General features: G+C 29.6%; 2 protein-coding genes and 1 long non-coding RNA gene across 3 annotated transcripts; 1 reads left to right on the forward strand and 2 right to left on the reverse strand.

The window, feature by feature from the left end:
* Window positions 1-566: 566 nt before the first annotated feature.
* LOC126683091 (uncharacterized) lies at window positions 567-1,482 on the reverse strand. The gene has a single exon (XM_050378924.2). It carries the CDS (start codon window positions 1,338-1,340, stop codon window positions 1,074-1,076), a length of 267 nt encoding a protein of 88 aa, XP_050234881.2. The 5' UTR covers window positions 1,341-1,482; the 3' UTR covers window positions 567-1,073.
* A 6,506-nt stretch (window positions 1,483-7,988) lies between these two features.
* LOC130015579 (uncharacterized) lies at window positions 7,989-8,838 on the reverse strand. The gene has a single exon (XM_056105977.1). It carries the CDS (start codon window positions 8,692-8,694, stop codon window positions 8,449-8,451), a length of 246 nt encoding a protein of 81 aa, XP_055961952.1. The 5' UTR covers window positions 8,695-8,838; the 3' UTR covers window positions 7,989-8,448.
* An 8,792-nt stretch (window positions 8,839-17,630) lies between these two features.
* Window positions 17,631-18,442, forward strand: LOC126683066 (uncharacterized). The gene is made up of 2 exons (XR_007641594.2): window positions 17,631-17,970; window positions 18,154-18,442. It is a non-coding gene; the product is annotated as an uncharacterized LOC126683066 (long non-coding RNA).
* Window positions 18,443-21,855: the final 3,413 nt, after the last annotated feature.

A 21,855-nucleotide genomic window follows, 5' to 3' on the forward strand; every position in this document is an offset into this window, starting at 1 on the left:
TTTTAACCTAACTGTCTGAATAAAACTGAACCGATTGAATATGCCTATCCCTTCCTCATAATGTTTTGAAAAAGAACAATGAATGCATGTTTTTCACTAAAAAGCAAAATTTAGTGTAAGAGATCACTGGAAACATAAAATTGAATAAAAAATCTCCATATCTATGAATACTGTTAACTCTAAAACTTCTAATATATCTCCAATAGTTGAACTCCTGCACAATTATAATGGTAGAAGGATCCATGCAGGTGTTGTCTAAAAAATCATTCTGATAGTAAAGTCATAAAGTGAATAATGTAAAGGTTTAGAATTCAATATTTAAAAATGCATTAATGATTAACCTTTCACCTGAGTTGGTTTCTGTTATTTATAGTCCTCTAGTGATTTAACAGTCTGTTCGTCGGTGTCATGTACCTGGATTATTGGACATGACGAGGGATAGTTGCGGCTGTTTGGCAGCCAAGAAAAGTAAAGGGGATGAGAAAATAGAAGTAGAGGAATAAATAAGAGAGAAGTTAGAAAATACATAGTAAGAGAAGGAGAAGAGTAGAGAAAGTTAGAGAAAATTGATAGAAAAAATTGATATTTTATATTAATTGATTGATTTATTTTCTTTACACAACACCAAGCATATATACAATGCTAATTTGTTATGCAAAACAACAAAAACAACTAATACAAACAAAAGAAAATAACTTAACACTATTCTTGTGCTAGTCACCAATTGCCCTTGGTGATCAGTAATGGTCGGTAGAAGATGGAATAACCTAGAAGCGTTTCTCTCACAAACATCATGGCAATCAATCTCACAATGTTTCGACCTCTCATGAGAGACAAGGTTACATGTAAGTTGAATAGCAGAATTGCATCACAATAAACCTGAACTGGAGTGATGAAAATATGCTGCTAATCAGCAAGCAAGTAAGAGAGCTGCTGAAATTTCACAAGTGACTATAGCAAGTGCTCTATATTCTGCTCTAGAACTGAAACGAGAGACGATGGTTTGATTCTTGGAATGGCAGGAGACTAAATAGTGACAAAAAAATGCAATATCCAGAAACCGAAAATATTATTCAGCTCTCAAAGATAGAAAAAGATCTATGAATCCTTCTGGAAAAGTACTGGGAGTTAGCAGCGGCAGAAGACGCTGCTCCCGCAGCACCACTAGTGCTGGCGGAAGTAGGTGTTCCAGGAGAAGAAGAAAAACAATTGTTTGAGGTAACATCTTTTTCCTCCTCATTAATTGTATCCATCATCTTTGATGCTCTATGCCTCATGACACTAATGTACTGGGGTGGTGCAACCTCTGTAATGAACTTTGCGATGCGTAAATTTGCCATTTTTAGCAGTATTTGGTATTTGGTAAATTGAAGAAATATAGGAAGCAGAAGAAGAAGAAGTGTAGTAAAGAAAGACTTGGTTTGAGGATGAGAATGAACTGAAACTTGGGTGAGTTTTATAGGGGTATTTTTAGGCTAAAATTAAGTTTGCAGAACTTTATTGCTTCCATGATTGTCTTAACAGATAACTTCGTAGTGGGTCCATTTCTCTGCTATGTGTCACAATTTGTGTGGGAAATTGAGTTATCTCAAAAGATATGGTTTTTGTTGTAACCAGTAGCCTCCAATTTTGCACTTTTCTTTGCTTGATAGGATTGGCCAGTACCTTGCCATCTGTCTATTGAAATAAAAATTCTTTTTAATATTCTAATTAGTTACCTAGGAGTTAGGACTCAAGCAAAAGTAGCATTGTAGCCTGATATGATGACTGATTCTAACTGGAAATTTCTTCATAAACTTTCCCGTCCCTTCAAGGAAGTAGGAGGTCATGTTTGGCTGCCTGGAAACTTGGCTCTTTATGATTGATGTCAGTAATTTTTGAAATTAAATTAGGATGATAATAGAGTTTAAATGCTTTATACAATTATAATTTTAGAGTCTTATTGATCCCGGGAAGGGAGATGTTATTGAGTTTCATGATGAACAATCATAAGTTAATTAAATTCCCAAGTATCAATTTTGTGTCTATGAATTGAACTCAGGTAAGTTTAAGGGTGTAAACAATTAGGCTACTCGCAAATTATTCGAGACCGACTCGAAATAAACTCGAGATCGGGTCAAAAAATTCAAGTCAAGCTCGAGTATCAGATAAAGAGATCCGTGAGATTTGTGAACCTAAACTAGCTTAAACGAATTTAAAAGAGTCTCTTACACATAAAATACTAATTTATCTGACTTTTTATCTTTATACTATATCGTCTTAATCGGTTGAATTTCATATTTTGTATTTTTTTCAATAATTGTTTGTCTTCTATTAAACTCGAGCTTATTTGAGTCGAGTTCGAATAGGAGTAGCTCAGGTTTGTTTGTACTCGAGTTCTGACTTGAAAATTTAAGCTCATTCGAGCTTGAATTTGTCGTAATTCGGGACCGACTCGGCTTGTTTACACCCCTAGGTAATTCTTGGAAGGTCTAAAACACACTGCATGCTCATGATCGGTGATAGACCTATGAAATCACATGCATATAAAGAATCCATGGCGTGATTTAAATATGTGATGCCTCATGGATATGTATGATGAGCTATTACACTCGTATCGTTATAATATTCATTTGATATATTTGAATTTGTCTTTGCTGAGACAAACCCAGAAATTTGAGTACCCTCTTATCCATGCCAATTCAAAAGTTCAGATGCAATTTATTATACTTTTTGAGAAACTTTATCTGTTCTTTCAACATTAGGAATTATTTTCTCACATGGGCATTCATCCATAAAAACTAACAGATAGCAATGTGTGTATAAATGTTAGATAAGGACTCTTTAAAGTGACTGCGTGTTTGTATTAGCCATTAGGGTTTAATTAATTCAAAAAGATTGCTTTGATGGCCTAAATCTATACATGCATGTTACTGTTTTTTTTCTTTTTCCTATTGTGTTTGTCAATCATAAATAACAAATTCATGCTTCATAGTTATTTGCTTATCTGCAGCTTTATAAATGGAAAATAGATGTCTGCTTTCGTACTTTCTTTCTAGTCTTTGCCGGACATCTTAGGTTAACCCGTGATTGTTTTTCTCACATCCCTTTCCTCATTATGATTTGAAAAAGACAACGAATGTCATATTTTTCTCTAAAAGGCAAAATTTGGTGTAGAGATTATTGAGAACGTAAAATTAATTCAATATCTATGTATACTGTTAACTCTGAAACTTTGAATATACCCCCGATAGGCGAACTCCTGCACAATGAAAATGGTTAGAAGGGTCCATGCTGGTGTTCTCTGAAAATCTCTTCTATAGGAAAGTCAAATAGGTTCTTTTGTAAGGAATAGTGAATAATGTAAAGATTTGGTATTCAACATTTAGAAATGCATTAATTTTTCACCTGAGTTGCTTCCTGTTGTTTAATGTCCTCTGGTGAGGTAACAGTTTGTTCATGGATTGCTCAAATGTAGTAGTATGTTTTTTGGAATGAGCGGTCCATGATCCCACGTCTTGAAGAATGAGTAATGAATTTCGTGATCTGTTTAAGCGTCTAATCTCTTGGGTGAAACGAGATCCAAGATTGCCTAACTCGCTTTGGGGTGTGATAATAGGAGATCATCAATATATACTAGTTTAGATTTTAGTTAATTTATATAAAACGGAGTGTCCTACTGATGAGCGGTGGAACTAAAAATTAATATAAGGGAGAGAGATAAGGAGAAAAAATAAAGACCGAAGAAAATGGATGAGGTGAAACGATTTGAAAACAAAAAAACTAAAGATTATCGATAACTAGCGATTGGAAGAATGAATACCCTTTGGTCTCTTGGTTCAGTCCCTGATTTTAGTTATACAGTTGTAAACATATTATAACCATTTGTGGTAACATTTATGTTTTAAACAATCTCAAAATATTCTAAAATTGACTCTTATAAACCTTTTAAAGAAAAAATTCTTCTAATTTTTGTAAAAGTGATAATTTTCACCTAAATAAATAAATATACAGTTGAGTCTTTTATATTTAATATTCAATAAATTAATAATTCTAATAGTTAATAAAATTTCAGGAACCAATCATAGGATAATTAATAATTCTATTATTTAATAATTAAAGAAATTAAAAATAAATTCTATATAAATATTAATTATTGGAGTTTTTTTTAAAAAGAAATTATATAAATAAATTAATTATTATTCACCAATTATTTATAAATTATATGGTTATAACTAAAGTGATTTTCACATTTTTTTTCGTATAATGTTAAAAGTAAGTTTTTTTATTTGTCAAGTTGGCAGAGCTTAGTGTAAATAAATGAGTAATTTTATTGTCAGTGGCTAAATTATTGTTTATTATTTATTATATTCCTTTCTTAAAATTACACACATGTCACAATAATATTAATATTAGGTCGATAAATATGAATTGCTTGTAATTTTTTTTCTATAAATTTAATAAATTAATTATTCTAGTAATTATTTTAATCCACCATGTATATTAATTATTAGAGAGTCTATTGTTGTTATGTGGATTCAAACTGCCATATTTTTATAATTCGTAGAAGTAGAAAAAAGATATTTAATAGAAGTGCCACAAATATATATTGATGATTATATTGATGGACAAGAAAATCTTGATTACAAAGAAGAAAACAAACAAGCTATGTATTTATACGAGTGAAGCCATCAATAAAATCAACTGAGCTGAGCATATAACATGCAAAACGGTTTTAAAAGTAACCGTTTAGGTGTAATAGAAAGAAAGAAAGTTTGCTATATGCCGACTGACTAGGATGTTAACAAGGACTAATCATCTGTGTTACCCCCCTTCAAGCTGGAGCATACAGATCGTAAAGGATAAAACGTAGCAGAGGCTTGGTGAAACAATTCGCTATTGGAGCGAACAAAGGGTGCAGCGAATCAGTAAGCAAGTCAGAGAGCCACTGAATTTCACAAGTGAGTGTAGGAAGTGCTCTATATTCTGCTTTTGAACTGAAACAGGAAATGATGATTTGATTCTTGGAACGTTAGGAGATTAAATAGTGACAAAAAGAAAGAAGAACCATCCAGAATCCGAAAATAGTTTTCAGTTCTCGAAGATAGAAAAAGATCTTTGAATCCTTCTGGAAAAATACGCGGAGTTTACAGCAGCAGAGGCTGCCGCCACTGCAGCATCACTAGTGCTGGCGGAAGTAGGTGTTCCAGGAGAAGAAGAAAAAGAATTGCTTGAGGTAACATCTCTCTCCTCCTCATTAATTGTATCCATCATCTTTGATGCTCTATGCCTCATGACACTAATGTACTGGGGCGGTGCAACCTCCGTTATGAACTTCGCGATGCGTGAATTTGCCATTTTTAGAAGTATTTTGTATTTGGAAATTAGAAGATTGATAGGAAGATGATGATGAAGAAGTTTAGTAGATAAAGATTTGGTTTGAGGATGAGAATGAACTGAAATTATGGGTGGGATTTATAGGGGTATTTTTAGGCTATTAAGTTTCCAGTCTTAATCAAGAGAGTTTGAGTCAAATTATATTTTTATCAATTAGTGCCGTCACCCCCACTTTTTATATTAATTGCAGAACCTTGTTGCTTCCATAATTATCTCAGCAGATAACTTCATAGTGGGTCCATGTCTCTGTTATGACTTATGTGTCACAATTTGTGTGGAAAATTGAGTTATCTCAAAAGATATGGTTTTTGTTTTTATTAATAGCTTCCAATTTTGCACTTTTCTTTGCTTGATATGATTAGCCAGTATCTTGCCATCTGTCTATTGAAATTTAAGTTCTTTTTTAATTTTATAATTAGTTACCTATGAGTTAGGACTCAAGGAGAAGTAGCGTTCTTGCCTGATATGAAGACTGATTCTAACTGGAAATTTCTTCATAGACTAAATGGGTTGGAGTACACCATAATTACTCGAGATCAACTCGTAAACATTCGAGTATCAGATAAAGAGACTAGGGCCACGAGCCTCTTATATATAATATAATAATCTAATTTCGGCTTTTTATACCTTAAAATTAGGTCTACATCATCTTAATTTATTGAATTTTATATTTATAGGGGGAAGAACTTTTAAATCTGATAATTTTTTAAAGAATTGTTTTATCTTTTATCGAATTCGAGTCTATTCAATTTGAGCTCGAGTAGCTCGGACGTCGTTCTAGCTTGAGCTCAAATTTGAAAATTTAAGACCCTTTGAGCTCGAACTATATAACACGTTTGAGCTCGAGCCAGGCGACTCGGCTCATTTGAACTCCTAGGCAAGCTCAAGCTAACTTACAATTTCTAAACCTACTGCATGCTTATGATCAGTGATGGACCGACGAAATCAAATGCATAAATTGACTTCAAAAGATGTAGATTCATCATGGATACGGATGATAAGCCATTACACTCATATCATTATATTATTGATTTCATATATTTGAATTTGTCTCTGCTGAGACAAGCCTAGAAATTTCAATGCCCTCTTATCCATGCCAATTCAAAAGTTCAGTTGCAATTTTATTTAACTTTTTCAGAAACTTTATTTGCTCTTTCAACAATAGGAATTATTTTCTCACATGGGCATTCATCGATAAAAACTAAAAGAAAACAATGTGTGTATTAAATTATTAATGTTAGATAAGGACTCCTTAAAGTGACTACGTGTTTGTATTCGGGTTTCATAAATTCAAAAAGTTTGCTTGGATGGCATAAATCTGTACATGCATGTTACTTTTTTCCCTTCTTTGTATTGTGTTTGTCAATCATAAATAACAAATTCATGCTTTATAGTTATTTGCTTATCTGCAGCTTTAAACATGGATATTAGACGTATGCTTTCTTACTTTCTTTCTAATCTTTGACGGACGTATTAGGTTAACCTGTGATTGTATTTCACATCCCTTTCCTCATAGGCTTCTTTTTGTTCATGGAATAAGTCCGGAATAGAATATCTATTCCGCATAAAATAGCTATTTCTGGTTTATGTAGTAGTTATTACATGAAATTGCTATTACATAATTTTATATAATAACCACTGCTCATAAAATAGTTATTTCATTCCTCGTAATATAGTTATTTTATTACATGTTATGTCATTTCATGAATAAAACATAGCCATAATGTTTTGAAAAAGACAATGAACGCATTATTTTCTCTGAAAGATAAAATTTGGTCTAAGAGATTATGAGAACATAAAATTGAATTTAAATTTCCCAAATCTGTGTATACAGTTAACTCTGGAACTTTGAATGTTCCTCCGATAGGCGAACTCCTGCATAATGAAAACAGTTAGAAGGATCCATGCAGGTGTTGTCTGAAAATCTCTCTGACAGGAAAGTCAGATAGGTTCGTTTGCAAGGAATAAGTGAGCAATGCATTAATTTTTCTCTTGAGTTGCTTCCTGTTATTCATACCTCAACCGTCTGTCCATCGATTGCTCACATTTAATGTGTTAGTGGTCTATGATCCCACGTCCTAGAAGAATGAGTAATGGGGATCGTCGGCTGTTCAAGCGCATGATCTCTGGGTGAAACGGTGAGCTAGATGATTTGGAGATCCAATATTGCCTAACTTACTCGGGGCATGGTTATAGGAGATCAGTAACATTTACTATTTTAGATTTTAATTAATTCATTTAAAATGGTGTGTCCTACCGATGAGCTGTGCAACTAACAAATAAAATAAGGGAGAGACGTAAGAGAAAAAAAAGGCTAATGACCGAAGAAAATGAATGAGGTGAAACGATTGAAAAATCAATAAAAAAACTAAACACAATCGATAACTAGCGATTGGAGGAATGACTACAATGACTACCCATTTGTCCCTTGGTTCGGTTCTTATATTAGTTATACAACTATTAATATACTATGACTATTTGCGGTATGTTTAGACAATCTAAAAAATATCCTAAAATTAACTCTTATAGGTGATACATTTTCACCTAAATAAACAAATATGGTCGTGGAGATTTGAACAATTAATTTTTTATAAAAGTGCCATACATATATATTAGGTTAAGAGCAAGTAGAATGATTTTATTATTGAAAATGAAATCTTGATTACAAAGAAAATAAGAAACCGTACTTATTTATACTACTAAAGCCATCAAAGGTGCAAGTTGCACATGCTCACTGTATGTTCTTGAACTGAGCATATAGCATGCAAAACGGTATTAAAAGTAACCGTTTAGGTGCACCAGAGTGAAAATTTGTTATCTTAAGTAGGATAATGATAACGATTTACGCCCCTTCAAGCTGGAGCATACAGATCGTAAAGGAGTGTAAAACATGGCAGATGCTTGGTGAAACAATCCGCTATTGGAATGATCAAAGGGTGCAGCAAATCAGCGACATGAATTTCACAAGCGAGTGTAGAAACTGCTCTATATTCTGTTTCTTGAAACGCCACGAGATTAAATAGTGACAAAAAAAGATGCAAATATCTAGAAATCAAAAATAGTATTCAGTTCTCAAAGATAGAAACTAAAAGATCTTTGAATCCTTTTGGAAAAGTACTTGGAGTTGGCAGCAGAAGCCGCCGCCGCAGCACTAGTGTCGGCGGAAGTAGGAAAAGAAGAAAGAGAGTTGCTTGAGGTAACATCTCTCTCCTCCTCCTTAATTGTATCCATCACCTTTGATGCTCTATGCCTCATGACACTAATGTATTGCGGTGGTGCAACCTCCGTAATGAACTTTGCGATGCGTGAATTCGCCATTTTTAGAAGTATTTTTGTATATTGTAAATGGAAGAAATAAGGAAGAATTTGATGAAGTAGTGTATTAAAAGAGACTTGATTTGAGGATGAGAATGAACTGAAACTTGGGTGAAATTTATAAGGGTAATTTAAGGCTAAAAATAAGTTTGCAGTCTTAATCAATAGAGTTTTGAATGAAATGAAATTTTCATCAATTAATGCCGTCACCCCCACTTTTGATATTAATTAGAAGATAACTTAGTATTGGGTCCATGTCTCTGTTATGACTTATGTGTCACATTTTGTGTGGAAATTGAGTTATCTAAAAAGATATGGTTTTTGTTTTTACCAATAGCTTCCAATTTTGCACTTTTTACTTGATTGATAGGATTAGCCAGTTTCTTGCCATCTGTATATTGAAATAAAAATTCTTTTTTAATTTTAGAATTAGTTACCTATGAGTTAGGACTCAAGAAGAAGTAGGGTTCTAGTCTGATATAAACGTAGATTCTAACTGGAAATTTCTTCAGACTTTCCTGTCTCTTCAGGGAATTAAGGGTCATGTTTGGCTGCCTGGAAACTTGGCTCCTTGAAATAAGTACCATAGGTTTTATGATGGATGTCAATATTTTTGATCTTTTTTATGTTAAATTAGGATTATACTTGGAGTTTTAAATGCTTTGGAGTATTATAATGTAAGGGTTTTATTTGATCTTGGGGAGGGACATGTAAAGACTTGAATTTGAAATCTTAGTCTATGGAGTCTTAGGATGCACAATTAGAGGTTAAATTTAATTCTTGAGTATCAACTCCGTGTTTATGAATTGAACTCGTGCAATTTTAGGGGGTGTTAAAGAGCTGGCCCACTCGTGAGTAATTCAAGATCGATTCGAAAAAATTCGAATCATACTCGAATTATGTAGAGACTTGAATTTGAAATCTTAGTTTATGGAGTTTTAGGATGCACATTTAGAGGTTAAATTTAATTCTTGAGTATCAATTTTGCGTAGAATTGGACTCATGCAATTTTAGGAGGGCGTTAAAGAGTTGAGTCACTCGTGAGTTACTGATTCGAAAAAATTCGAGTCATGCTTGAACTCGAGACGCTCGAATTTATTATCAATGCGAGCTCGAGTATCAGATAAAGAGACTAGTGATGAAGTAGGCGACCCAAAACAAGTCTCTTGTACAAAATTAATTATTTATTTTTGGCTTTTTATATCTTAAATTTATATTTTATAGTGAATATTTTTTTTGATTAATTTATAGTGAATATTTTTATACACATCGGATACAATTTTTCTAATATAATTTTATTGTCTTTAATTGACCTCGAGTTTATTCGAGTTAGGTTCGAATAGCTCGGATGTTATTCGAACTAGAGCTCGAAGTTGAGAATTTAAACTTATTTGAGCACTACTTGTACTTAATAACTCATTTGGACTTGAACTTGAGAATTTAAGGTCATTTTAGCTTGACTCGGATTTGAAAATTCAAGCTTACTCGAAGTAGGATTTGAGAATTTAAGCTCGAACTTGAGAATATAAGTTCATTTGAGGTCGACTCGGTTTTGGGAATTTAAACTCATTCAAACTTGAACTTGAGAATGTAAACTTATTCAAACTCGACTCGAAATTGAGAATTTAAGCTTATTCGAACTCGACTCGAAATTGACAATTTAAGCTCATTCAAGTTTGAGCTTGTTTAACACACTCAAGCTCATTTAAGCTCGAGCTTGCGGACTCACTCATTTACACTCCTAGGCAAGCTCAATCTAACTTGCAGTTCAGTTAATCAATTTTGCACTGGGTACGTAAGTCAAGGAAGGTCTGAAACGTACTGCATGCTCATGGTCATTGATGGACCTACGAAAATCACATGCATATAAAGGGACTATGGCCCTCATTGATACGGATGATGAGCCATTACCCTCATATCATTATTCTACGGTTCATTTCATATATTTGAATTTGTCTTTGCTGAGACAAACCCGGAATTTCAATGCCCTCTTATCCATGCCAATTCAAAAGTTCAGATGCAATTTTATTACACTTTTTGACAAACTTTATACGTTCTTTCAACATTACAAATTATTTTCTCACATGGGCATCTATTCATAAAAACTAATAGAAAGCGATGTGAATTAATGTTCGATAAGGACTCTTTAAAGTGACTACGGGTTTGTATTAGGGTTTCATAAATTCAAAAAGTTTGCTTTGATGGCATAAATCTGTACAAGCATGTTACTTTTATTTTCTTCTTCTTCGAATTGTGTTTGTCGATCATAAATAACAAATTCATGTCGTAATTGTTATTTTCTTGTCGATCCTTGACTGAGTTATGTGTTTTAGACACATAGTGTTCATCTATTATATACAGGCTAAATCAAATATATTGCATGTTAACTTTTATGGTCCTATCAAATTTATAGTCATCTGAAGAGATAATAGTCTGTTCATAGATTGCTCGCATTTAGCGTGTATTTTTGGTGTGACTGACCCATCATGAAGAACGAGTAATGGAGATTGCGGTCTATTCGAGCACCCAATCTCTTAAGTGAAACATCAAGCTAGGTGGTTCGAAGATTTAAGATTGTACATCTTGTTTAGGAGTCCAGTAATTGAAGATCGATAACGCAAACTAATTTCAATAAAATGTAGTATCCTACTAGTGAGTGATGAAACTAAAACGTAAATTTAGCGGGCAATTAGAAAGGTGAAAAGACGATGGGGTGAAACGATTAAGACAAAATATAAGGAAATAAACCGGAGACAATCTTTGTTTGTTCCGTAACTAGTGATCGGAGGAGTGACTATCAATTTTGTTCGTCGGTTCAGTCCCTAATATTAGTTATACAATAACTATTTGTGGTAACATTTATGTTTTAGACAATCTCACCCCTTTTAACGAACTAACGAACACAACCTAAAAGGGGAAAGTGACCTAGAAAAAGGTATCTCTAAATGTTGCATTTAATCCATAAAGTAAACCAGACTTTTTGTTGCACCGTCAAACTCATGGCCCCGCTATCATAATCTAATTAATAAATTTGCATCAGTTGCTGAACATAGCTAACTAATCCACCGTCTCTAATTACGATCTATCTATTCATAAATCATTTGAGTCCCATGCAAAATCTATATGGACTAGTCTAGTCATTCTATAATTTCTTTAAAAAAAAAAAATTCACTATGTAATGTATATATTTAGTGTGATCATAACACCAGCTAAATTAAAAGTCAAAGAAACTAAATTATTTTCGTTAGCTATTTATCACTTATGTTTTGGCTCTGTTTAGAACAATTATGCATACGGTTAATTCCATAAAAAATCACGACCTTTACATGAAATTTTATTTTAATCACGACTTTTAAAAGTTGTCATGTAAACAGTGACGGACACACTCTTGGACCAAGGGGGACATTGGACCCCCCTGGAATTTGAGTTTTTTTTTACTACTACATATTAGTAATACTTTACATAGATCATTTCACAAACTATGAAACCCATTATACCATTAAAATTTACTATATGCCAAATATATTAAAGCCACAATTCAAAATAAGAAACTAATGTTTTACTTATTCACATGCTATCTTCATATATTAAATTATATATTTCCATATTGTTGTTAAAATATTATCAAGAACAATAATATACTAAATAAATAAATATAAGTAATTTCAATAACTATTTTTTTTTAATTTTTACTAGTATAATTTCAATAACTTTTTTTTTTTAATTTTTACTAGTTTTAATATAAAATTTTATTAACTTTAAAGTTTATTTTGATTGAACTGTTATTTTAGTCCAACTTTTCAAACATTATTTCTGACAGTATTTTATGAATCAAATTGACCGGTCCAATTTGAGATAATACTAGATATACTGTATTAAACAACTATTTGTAAGAATCAAGTAAGATTTACAATTTAACTGGTTCAACAAATTAAGATGATTTTCGTTTAATTCTTTTAGATAATTAGAATACAGTATATCATATTTAAATACAAAATGTAAAACCATTAAAATGATTAAATTAAAAATATTACAAGAACTATTAAATGATTGTTTGGTTGCTTACATAATAAAAGATGTATAAAGTTGTTATGCGGCAATTTTAGAAAATAAAAGATTATTACTTTTATATCGCTTTTCCTTTAAAAAAAATCATTTTGTTAATTTAGACCCCCCTGAAAAAAAATTCTGTATCCGTCACTGCATGTAAAGGCACAATTTTTTATTTTGTTCCAAATGTATTACCAAAATAATATTTTGTGTATTTTTCTAGCTAAAAGTTACTAATCCTATATATTCTAATTGAAAGATGATAATATTTGATGTCGATTTATAATTTGGATTTTTCATTAATTGTTTAGTGAAGAAAATTAGCCAACAAAAATACATGACTGAAATGATAGACTTGAAAGAAAAAAAAGAATGATTATGGCTTTATATGGCAACTTTTAAAGATTATGATTAAAATAAAATTTCGTATAAACGTCATGGTTTTCTTTATGAAATTATCCCATAAAAATATTACTGTTTAGAATTGTTATGTGAGGGCGAAACAATTTTTTTAACTACAGCGAACGAGTATATAACATTGATTCAATACAATTACTGATCATTTGCATGTATGCAATTCTGAATTACACATTATCAAGATAATCATATTATGAATTTTTGCTGTAGTTTAAAAGCTGGTCGGCTTACATCTGACACTGAAGCCTGCCGTACAGGGTAGGAAAAACCTTTTTTTTCTTTAATAATTGATGTAGATGGAAGGATAAACTCAAGAACTATGAACTTTTTTTGCATTTTAGCTTTGTTTGCTTCTCTTCACACTCTTTATGTATTCGTCTCGTCAGCGTGAGGTATGCTAAATTGAACCATGAATCATATTACATGTGTATCCTTAATTTTTTAGGATTATTCAATTTTTGTTCAATAGATCCTTCGTATTCAATTGCATCTTTCTTAGTTCCAATACAACTAATTATTTTACCGATTATTAAGTTTCTCAACGGACGGAGTTCTTTCCGTGTTTTCGAGACTTCGCCCTAACTAATCCGGATCCGAACCGCGTCGCGCACCTGACATGGTGAGTGAGTCTGCTAGCGGAGATTTTCTGCACACAAGTATTGAACCCGAGACCTTACTTAAGCGATACCAATCTGTTTATCACTTGGACCAACTCTGTTGGTTTATATGTGATCTTTTGACATGTACAATAAAATTTTCTCACTGATCACTATGCTAATGCAAAGTTAAATGATTCTGTTATATTTTTGGAAAATGCAGCAAATGTGTGTGATGTGAGGAACATTTTTATATGAAAGAATTATATGGTCTCCTCCAATCTTCTTGTTCGGTTTTGGTCCAAGGTATTCCTCAGTAGCTCAAATGTGCATTTTACTATTCTATATTTTTAAATATTAAATAAAGAAGATAAAATTACCTAAATTTGAAAGAAAAAAAACAGTCTCAAGTCCTTATGGGAGCTAGTTTACATACTTACTTATCCTAATTCGGTTATGAACTTTGTCGTACGTTTCCTCATTCGAAGGCTTCTGCTTTTCTCCGACCTATTCCCATCTTAGATGGCTACATTTGCTTATCGGATCGAGTTGATTCTATCTCAATCTTATGAACTTGTTTGGCATGTCTTTCTCTAGTATATTTATCGGGTTTGACTTGTTGGCCTTATAATCTTCTATAAGATTTGTAGTTATGTTCGAGATGTTATGTTATCACTTTTGATTATTGATTTTGTTCATCTATATATATTTATGTATGAATTTATCAAACATCCCATTTGTTTGTAATACGAATGACATTACACAACTGTTGCATTACATTACTATTAATTTTAGTATTATGAACATACATATGTATTGTTTAATTTTAAGAATACTGAATCTCTTATTTTACGATTAAAAAAAAGTTTGAAATTTTATTTTTGTAAAGGCCGAAACACTATGGATACATGGCAATATTGTGATAAAAGAAAACCTAAGGGCATTATAGTTATTATGATCATCCATTTTCTAGAAAAAGAAAATCCAATATTAAATAAATCAGAAATAAGATGCACCATATGTGTACTATATATATTATTTACACCCTAAATTTGGCGAAGATGCAAAAATTGTTGAATGCTACTTAGTAGAGGAAATTAAAAGAAAGAGAAGAAAATATGGCAAGAAATGAATCAACTGATCCAAAAACCTCTATTCAACCCAACATTCATCATCCCAAACCCTCTCACAAGTCACCATTCTCTGCAGTTGCACCGGTCCGGTTTACCCGAATCACTAAACTACATATTCGGATAAACTTGGAAACCATTAACGAAGAAGAAGAAGAAGATGATGAAGAAGAAAAATGCATGGAGACCACGAGCCGTAATTTGAATTTTTCATCTTCATCGTCTCTGTTTTCTACTAGTTGTTTCGTGCAATATCGCATGCCTTCATCGTCGTGTAATACTCACACCTTGGGGTCATGTGCTTAAGTATCAAAATCCATGAAATATTTATCTAATTAAGCTCATGGTTTTTTTTTGAAAAAGTTTGTTTTATGTTTATGGATTTTATTGATTAGGTGATATATTTTGCAAATTATATTGTGTCAATGTTCATTGAATTTTTCTTGAGATTATTTATGTAAAACTCGAGTAGATTATGTATGTTAGGTCATCTATTTAACAGAACTTTTGTACATCTAATAATTTTAATCAGTCAAGTTATTAAAATTATATATTAAATATATTTAGAAATTAAAATTTTATTAAATAGAGATGTGATTATTTTATATTCTGAATTGGTCGGCGATAATACTATTATTCTTCCAATGAAAAGGACAAGATGGTCTATGTCATTCGTGGATATATTGTTTATCCAAACCTTATCATCATCGTCCTTTTCTAGAAAAAGAAAATTCATAATTCGTAGGAGAGGGGATTTTAATTCTCTCTAGACAATGCATGGTGTCCATCTCAGCAGAAGTTTTTATTTGGACGATGATGTACTTGTACATAAAACATTGTTTTAAAAAAGAAAAAAAAAGTAATAGCAGTATATATAATAAGTTCTACAAATACAATTTAGTAAAGAAAATAATTTGTTTAAATTTATTAATTTGAAATTGGACTATTTCTTCTCTATTGTTTAAGATATATAAATTGTATTATTTATTTGGATAATAGTGAATATTTTATTAATAAAAAAGCAAAAGTATAGTTTATTCATATATTATATTAAAAAAAAGACACTAAAATAAAAATAAAAAGAGAAACTGAAATTTATATTTATATTTTTCAATTACTGATTATTCAAACTATAAATTAATTTTGATTAAAATAATATCAAAAATAATATTTTATTAATAACAATTCAGATTTACTTCTGTAATATATCCATGAAATATATAACAGTATTTTGTAAAAAAAATGATTAAAGAATCCACGAAGAAAAATATAAAAATGATTATGATTGAAAAATGTCATTTCATATGTTGGTCAATGCTTCTGGAAAAACATTTTAGCACGAAGTTCATATTTTTCCACAGCACAAATACACTCCTTTTGAATTTTCTAAAATTATTTTGGCATTTTATTTCTTATGTATGTTATGATATCCGTACTGCTATTAATACTTCAGCTCACAATTATCTGAGAATATTCGGTTAAAGGAGGAGTTTCCATTTCAAGTGACAATCAAATATCCATTCACGGTTACACTTGAATAACAATATTAAAGATAATCTTGTATTGTTAAGAAATGTTAATATATATGAATTTATTAGTGTAAAAGTTATACCACCTATTAATTAATATTAATTTTTGAATTATTATATTCTCACCTATATATAATTAAATATTCCAACCTACTAATCAATAATATTTCTAATTAATTAAGCATAACTTATCAATAATATACTGTTAAGATCATGATTTTAATTTTGTAACAAATATTTTTCTCTCTCCAATAATTAAAATAAAAAAATTAAACGTGACTTGTAAAATTTGAAAAGTCAAAAGACAATTTTTTTCAAATTTAGCATTTTACAGCGTAACATCATTATTCGACGACGTCATTTAATTCTATAAAAACTATCAAAAACAACATCATTTTGGCAACAAATTTTTTACTTTGAATTATAAATTACCAAAAAAGTGTTTTTTCCAGTTCATTATATTTATCACTCTGGACTATTTCACATAGATAAAAAAAATAATAAATATATTTTATTTCTATATACGGTTTGATTAAACTATTGATTTTAATTAGTACTATTTTTATATTTGACTATTCCTTTTAGTCTTATTAATAGAGGTTAAACTTGAAAAATAGCAATAAATATTTCTTAATATCATAAAGCGACTAGTGTTATGAGCTATTTTTTTCAAAGCGGTAAATATTATATACCAAAAAAAGTAAAAAGTTAGCCATTATTTACCTATCTCTATAAATTGTGCTTAAATCGCTATAAAAAGTAAAAAATATGCTTTTATTTTCGAATAACCTCGGAATATATATATAACTTAATTTTTAGTTATTTAAATCTTTTAAAATTTTGAAGTTTTGAGTTTCAATTTTAGTGTAAATTAAATATTTATAATGGTCTGTACAGAAATAATGTTGTTGAGTTCATATTATTTAAATAATAAATTTTCGATCAATACCTTATTTTTTTCATTGTAATAAAAAGAAATTGCAACTAATTGACAACTCCTTTAAAAGAAACCAAACCCTTAAAAGAATTAGAAAATTGTTGGTTGATGTATGCATATATTCTTAGCAAAAATCTATACTTAATTGTCTATTTTTATTGAATTACCTCAAAAATAGTGTTTGTATCCTCTACATTTAAAATGTGACTTGTATCCAATAAAAATAGAAGTTTCAATAGAAAATTCTGTTTTCTAGATTCTAAATTTAAGTAAAGACTTTTTCAAAATTCATAATATAAACGTTGAATAAATCTCCCCTTCTTCATCCCTACATACATTCAAATATTACAAAAACAAATCATAAACCCTTCAATTAAATCATTTCATAATTTCAATTCCAAAATTTTGAGCAAATCTAGAATCATCAACCAAAAAAGAGAAAGAAATTAAATTGTGAGCAAAAATAAAGAAAAATGGTGAAGGAAATAAGATACATGCAAGAAACTGCACCAGCCATGCTCATATCAAGACATAGATGTTCAAGTTGTCCTAAATTGGAAACAATTGTTGAAGAGGGATCTGAAAAATTTACAAGAAGATTTGAAATTCTACCAAAAAGGGTCATCTTCTTCATTCCTATTGTTCTATCTTTTGTTTCTTACTTTTTGGTGCATAGAATATGTTCCTAATTCTTTACTATATGTCATTTTATTGATCATTAATGTAAAATTAATTTGTTTCCCTATGATTCATCCAAATATGGGAATTCATTTTATCTCACATTTCTGCTTTTACAATTATAGAGTAGCAATGGGGATTTACGAAGACTGCGCGATTTCTAATATTATATGCCCGCATTCTCGAGAAATTGTTAGTGAACAAAGTTCATCGTGTAGAATTATGAACCATCTATTCATAATATGATGTGTGACTCACGAAGATTGCGCGATTTCTAATATTGTCTGTCCGTATTCTCGAGAAATTGTTTGGTCAGCAAAGTTCATTGTATATTATTATGAACCATTTATTGATAGGATTGATTAATATTGTAGCAATTTGAAAATGAGGAAAGGCGATGACAAATTTGATTAAGATTGTCCTTTTTTTTCTTTCTTCAAAGTATTTAATTAAATATACAACCAATGTGTTGGTGTATAATAAACTAGTAATGATATACTTATCAATTGTTTATATCTCTTAAATAAATTGTTTGTTACATATTTTAACACACCCAAAGAAGGAAATATTTGTTAGGTTGAAGGACATAAGATGTCCATCATAATGTTATTAATTGACAAATATTCAAATGCAAATCTCAATCCAAAGTATATTTATTTATATAGTTTTGATTATATATGTAGCTCTTAATTTATTTTTTTCTATTATAATAAAAAATTACACATATACAAATAAAAAAAATTGAACAGAATAATTTTATAGAAAAAGAATGAACAAAGGATCACAGTACCCTCTTAATTTAGAACAAAGTATCAAAAACGTTAAAAATAGGGAAAAATGATCACTTTTAGTTTGTACTTGGCAAAACTGGGTTGAAAATCCCCTTTTTACTCTCATCCAAGAGAGGGAGACACACTCTCATCCAAAAGAGTGAGACACGCTCTCCTTTTTAATGGTATTTTTTTTACCCTAAGTGGTTTTTGATGGAAAAAGATTTAAAATGATCTTATTTTTTCACATTTTAAAATAATACCTAATAATTAAAAAAATTCTTTAATTTAAAAAATTTTAAATAAAAAATTAACCCACAAATTTTGTATATATAACAAATAAACCTTCAAGTTTAAATTTTAATAAAAAAATATTTTTTTTTTAATTTTTTAAAAAAAATGGAACAGACCGGAGCTGCAGCTCCTTTGAGGAGTAGCAGCTCCCCTTTTCCAGCAGAGAGAGCTCCTCCTCATCGGAAATTAAAAAAAATTGAAATATTTTTTTAAAAAAGTTCAAAAAGACCCCTAAATTAATTAGATTTTAATTGTGATTAATTAGATAAAATTATAATTAATTAGATTAAATTATGATTAATTAAAAACCCACATTTCAATTAAGGTGCCACGTCAGTATAGGAGTGTTTTTGTGCCGTTTTTGCCAAATTTAAGATAAAAGTAATCTGATTTTCCAGTTTTAAATTTTTTTGATATTTTATATAAAATTGAGAGGGTAAAGTGATCCGTTGTTTGAAAAAAGAATCAACATATCCATGACTATAATGAAATTGACAATATATATCGGATAAGTTTTTGTATCAGTCCCTAATTTATTATTATTATACATCAGTTCATAATTGAAGAAACAAATTCACACTTTTTATAGACTTTTCTATCCATTTTTATGACTCTTTCTAAATTTTTATATTATTATAAAATAATTTAATTATGATATTTTCTCCAAAAGGAATTGGTTTATTATAAAAATAACTGAAAATGTTGAACTATATTTTTTTTTATAACTTAGATTCTTCTTTTGATATATATATATATATATATATATATATATATATATATATATATATATATATATATATATATATATATATATATATATATATATATATATATATATATATATATTATTGACTCAAAACGTAAAATAATTGGACTAAATTGTCGAATTTCTTTATTCAATATATAATTAGAAATTAGGATAACTATTATTTATCCCATGATATTAGAAATTATTAGTTCTCCTATAATTTTTAAAAATTCAATTGTTTATCCCTTGACGTTTGATTAAATTAACTAATATCCCCTTCTGTTACTTAACATCGTTATTTGACTTAGTCAAAAAATCTGATTATTAAAAACAAAGTTCAATTTGACCCCTAAACTTATTTTTCTTTTAAAAAAGTCCATAAAACAACTAAAATAATTTAAATACTTTTTTAAAATAATTTTTAATTACTTATCAAACTATGATTTTTATAAATATTTTAATTAATTAAAATAAGGTTAAAAATGCTTTTTTATCAAAATAAATTTAATAATATTGAAAAATTGATTAGATTTAATGTAATTTACTTCATTAAAAAATTTAGAATTTAATTTATTTTTTTAGTTCAAAATTTTAAATTTGTATTATTCAAAATCAAGTCATATCATAAAAAATTGTACAATATAAATTGTAAATAGAATTGAGATAAAATATATTATGTCTGATTCATTTTTAAAAAATAATAATATTTAATTTTGAATTTTATTAAATATATATAATAATTATATAAATATTTTATCAAATCAGTATAAACAAACAATAAAAATTTATTTGGAACGTTTTTACAACTTTATGATTATAATTATAAAAAAAAAATAAGTTTAAGTAAAATTGAATTTTTAATTTTACTAAAAGGACCGTTTATCTGACGTAAGGACTAGTAATTAATCTAATCAAACTTCAAGGAGTAAGCAGTTGATTTTTTAAAACTCATGAAAGAACTAATAATTATGACGTACTACTAGAGGGTAAATAGTAATTATCCCTTATAAATTTCATCATAGTTGTGGATATATTAATTAGAAACAAAGGATCAATTCACCTCCTCAACTTGGCATAAAAAATCAAATGAATCATATTCAAGTGAACCGGATCATTTTAAACTATAAATTAGCAGAATCAGATCAATTTCACCCCTCTGATGAAAAAGAAAGAGAGAGGATGAGATACTTAATTTAATCTAATTGACTATAATTAATCACAATTGATCTCGATTAACCTTAATAAAAAACCTAATTAAAATTCTAATTGAAACTATAATTATAACTCTTAAACTCTAATTAACCATAATTAAATTTAAAATAAACCTAATTAACCCTGACTCTAAACCTAATTAATCCTAAACCACCTAAGTCCCGCCGCCGCCATTCCATCCATTATCGTTGCCTCTACAGCCACTGTTGTTTGCCACTCCATCTACTTCTACTGCAGCAGTGGTGATGTGATGGTCGTGGCGTAAAGAAATGACGGAAAAGGTGTGATGGCGGCAACAGCGGCGTGGAGAACTCACGGAGAAGAAGGTGCGGAGGCAAGAATTAGATGAATTAATAGTCTTTTGGTTTTAATAGTTAAAGTAAAAAATACTCTATTTTTTTATTTAATTATTGATATGATTTTTTAATTTAAAAAAATATAAGGGATAAATTGATATTTAAAAATTATTAATTGCTAATTTAAAGAATAAAATAAATTTGAAGAGTTTTGAACATTTTTTTTCATTTTTATAATGGAGAGTGTGTTTTACGCAAGAAGGTGAGATAGGGGAGTGCCTTCTGATACGATTTTTCAAACTTCTAAATTGTTAAGACTCGGTTTGTTTAAGAATGACCTTTTTAATTTTTTATGTCAATTGTTGAGGGGATGAAGCGCCTTTTGTTCATTAATTTATTTTGTCTAATTTATATATGTGTGTGTGTGTGTGTATATATATATATATATATATATATATCCATTATTGTAACATCATTTATGGTACAATAAAAATTCTAGTGCTTATT

This window comes from Mercurialis annua, linkage group LG5 (assembly GCF_937616625.2).
Source record: "Mercurialis annua linkage group LG5, ddMerAnnu1.2, whole genome shotgun sequence".
In the NCBI taxonomy this organism is placed as follows: Eukaryota; Viridiplantae; Streptophyta; class Magnoliopsida; order Malpighiales; family Euphorbiaceae; genus Mercurialis; species Mercurialis annua.

What these genes read in the sequence shown, in the direction of transcription:
- LOC126683091 (XM_050378924.2), bottom strand. Translation starts at nt 1,340, where the DNA reads ATGGCAAATTTACGCATCGCAAAGTTCATTACAGAGGTTGCACCACCC.
- LOC130015579 (XM_056105977.1), bottom strand. Translation starts at nt 8,694, where the DNA reads ATGGCGAATTCACGCATCGCAAAGTTCATTACGGAGGTTGCACCACCG.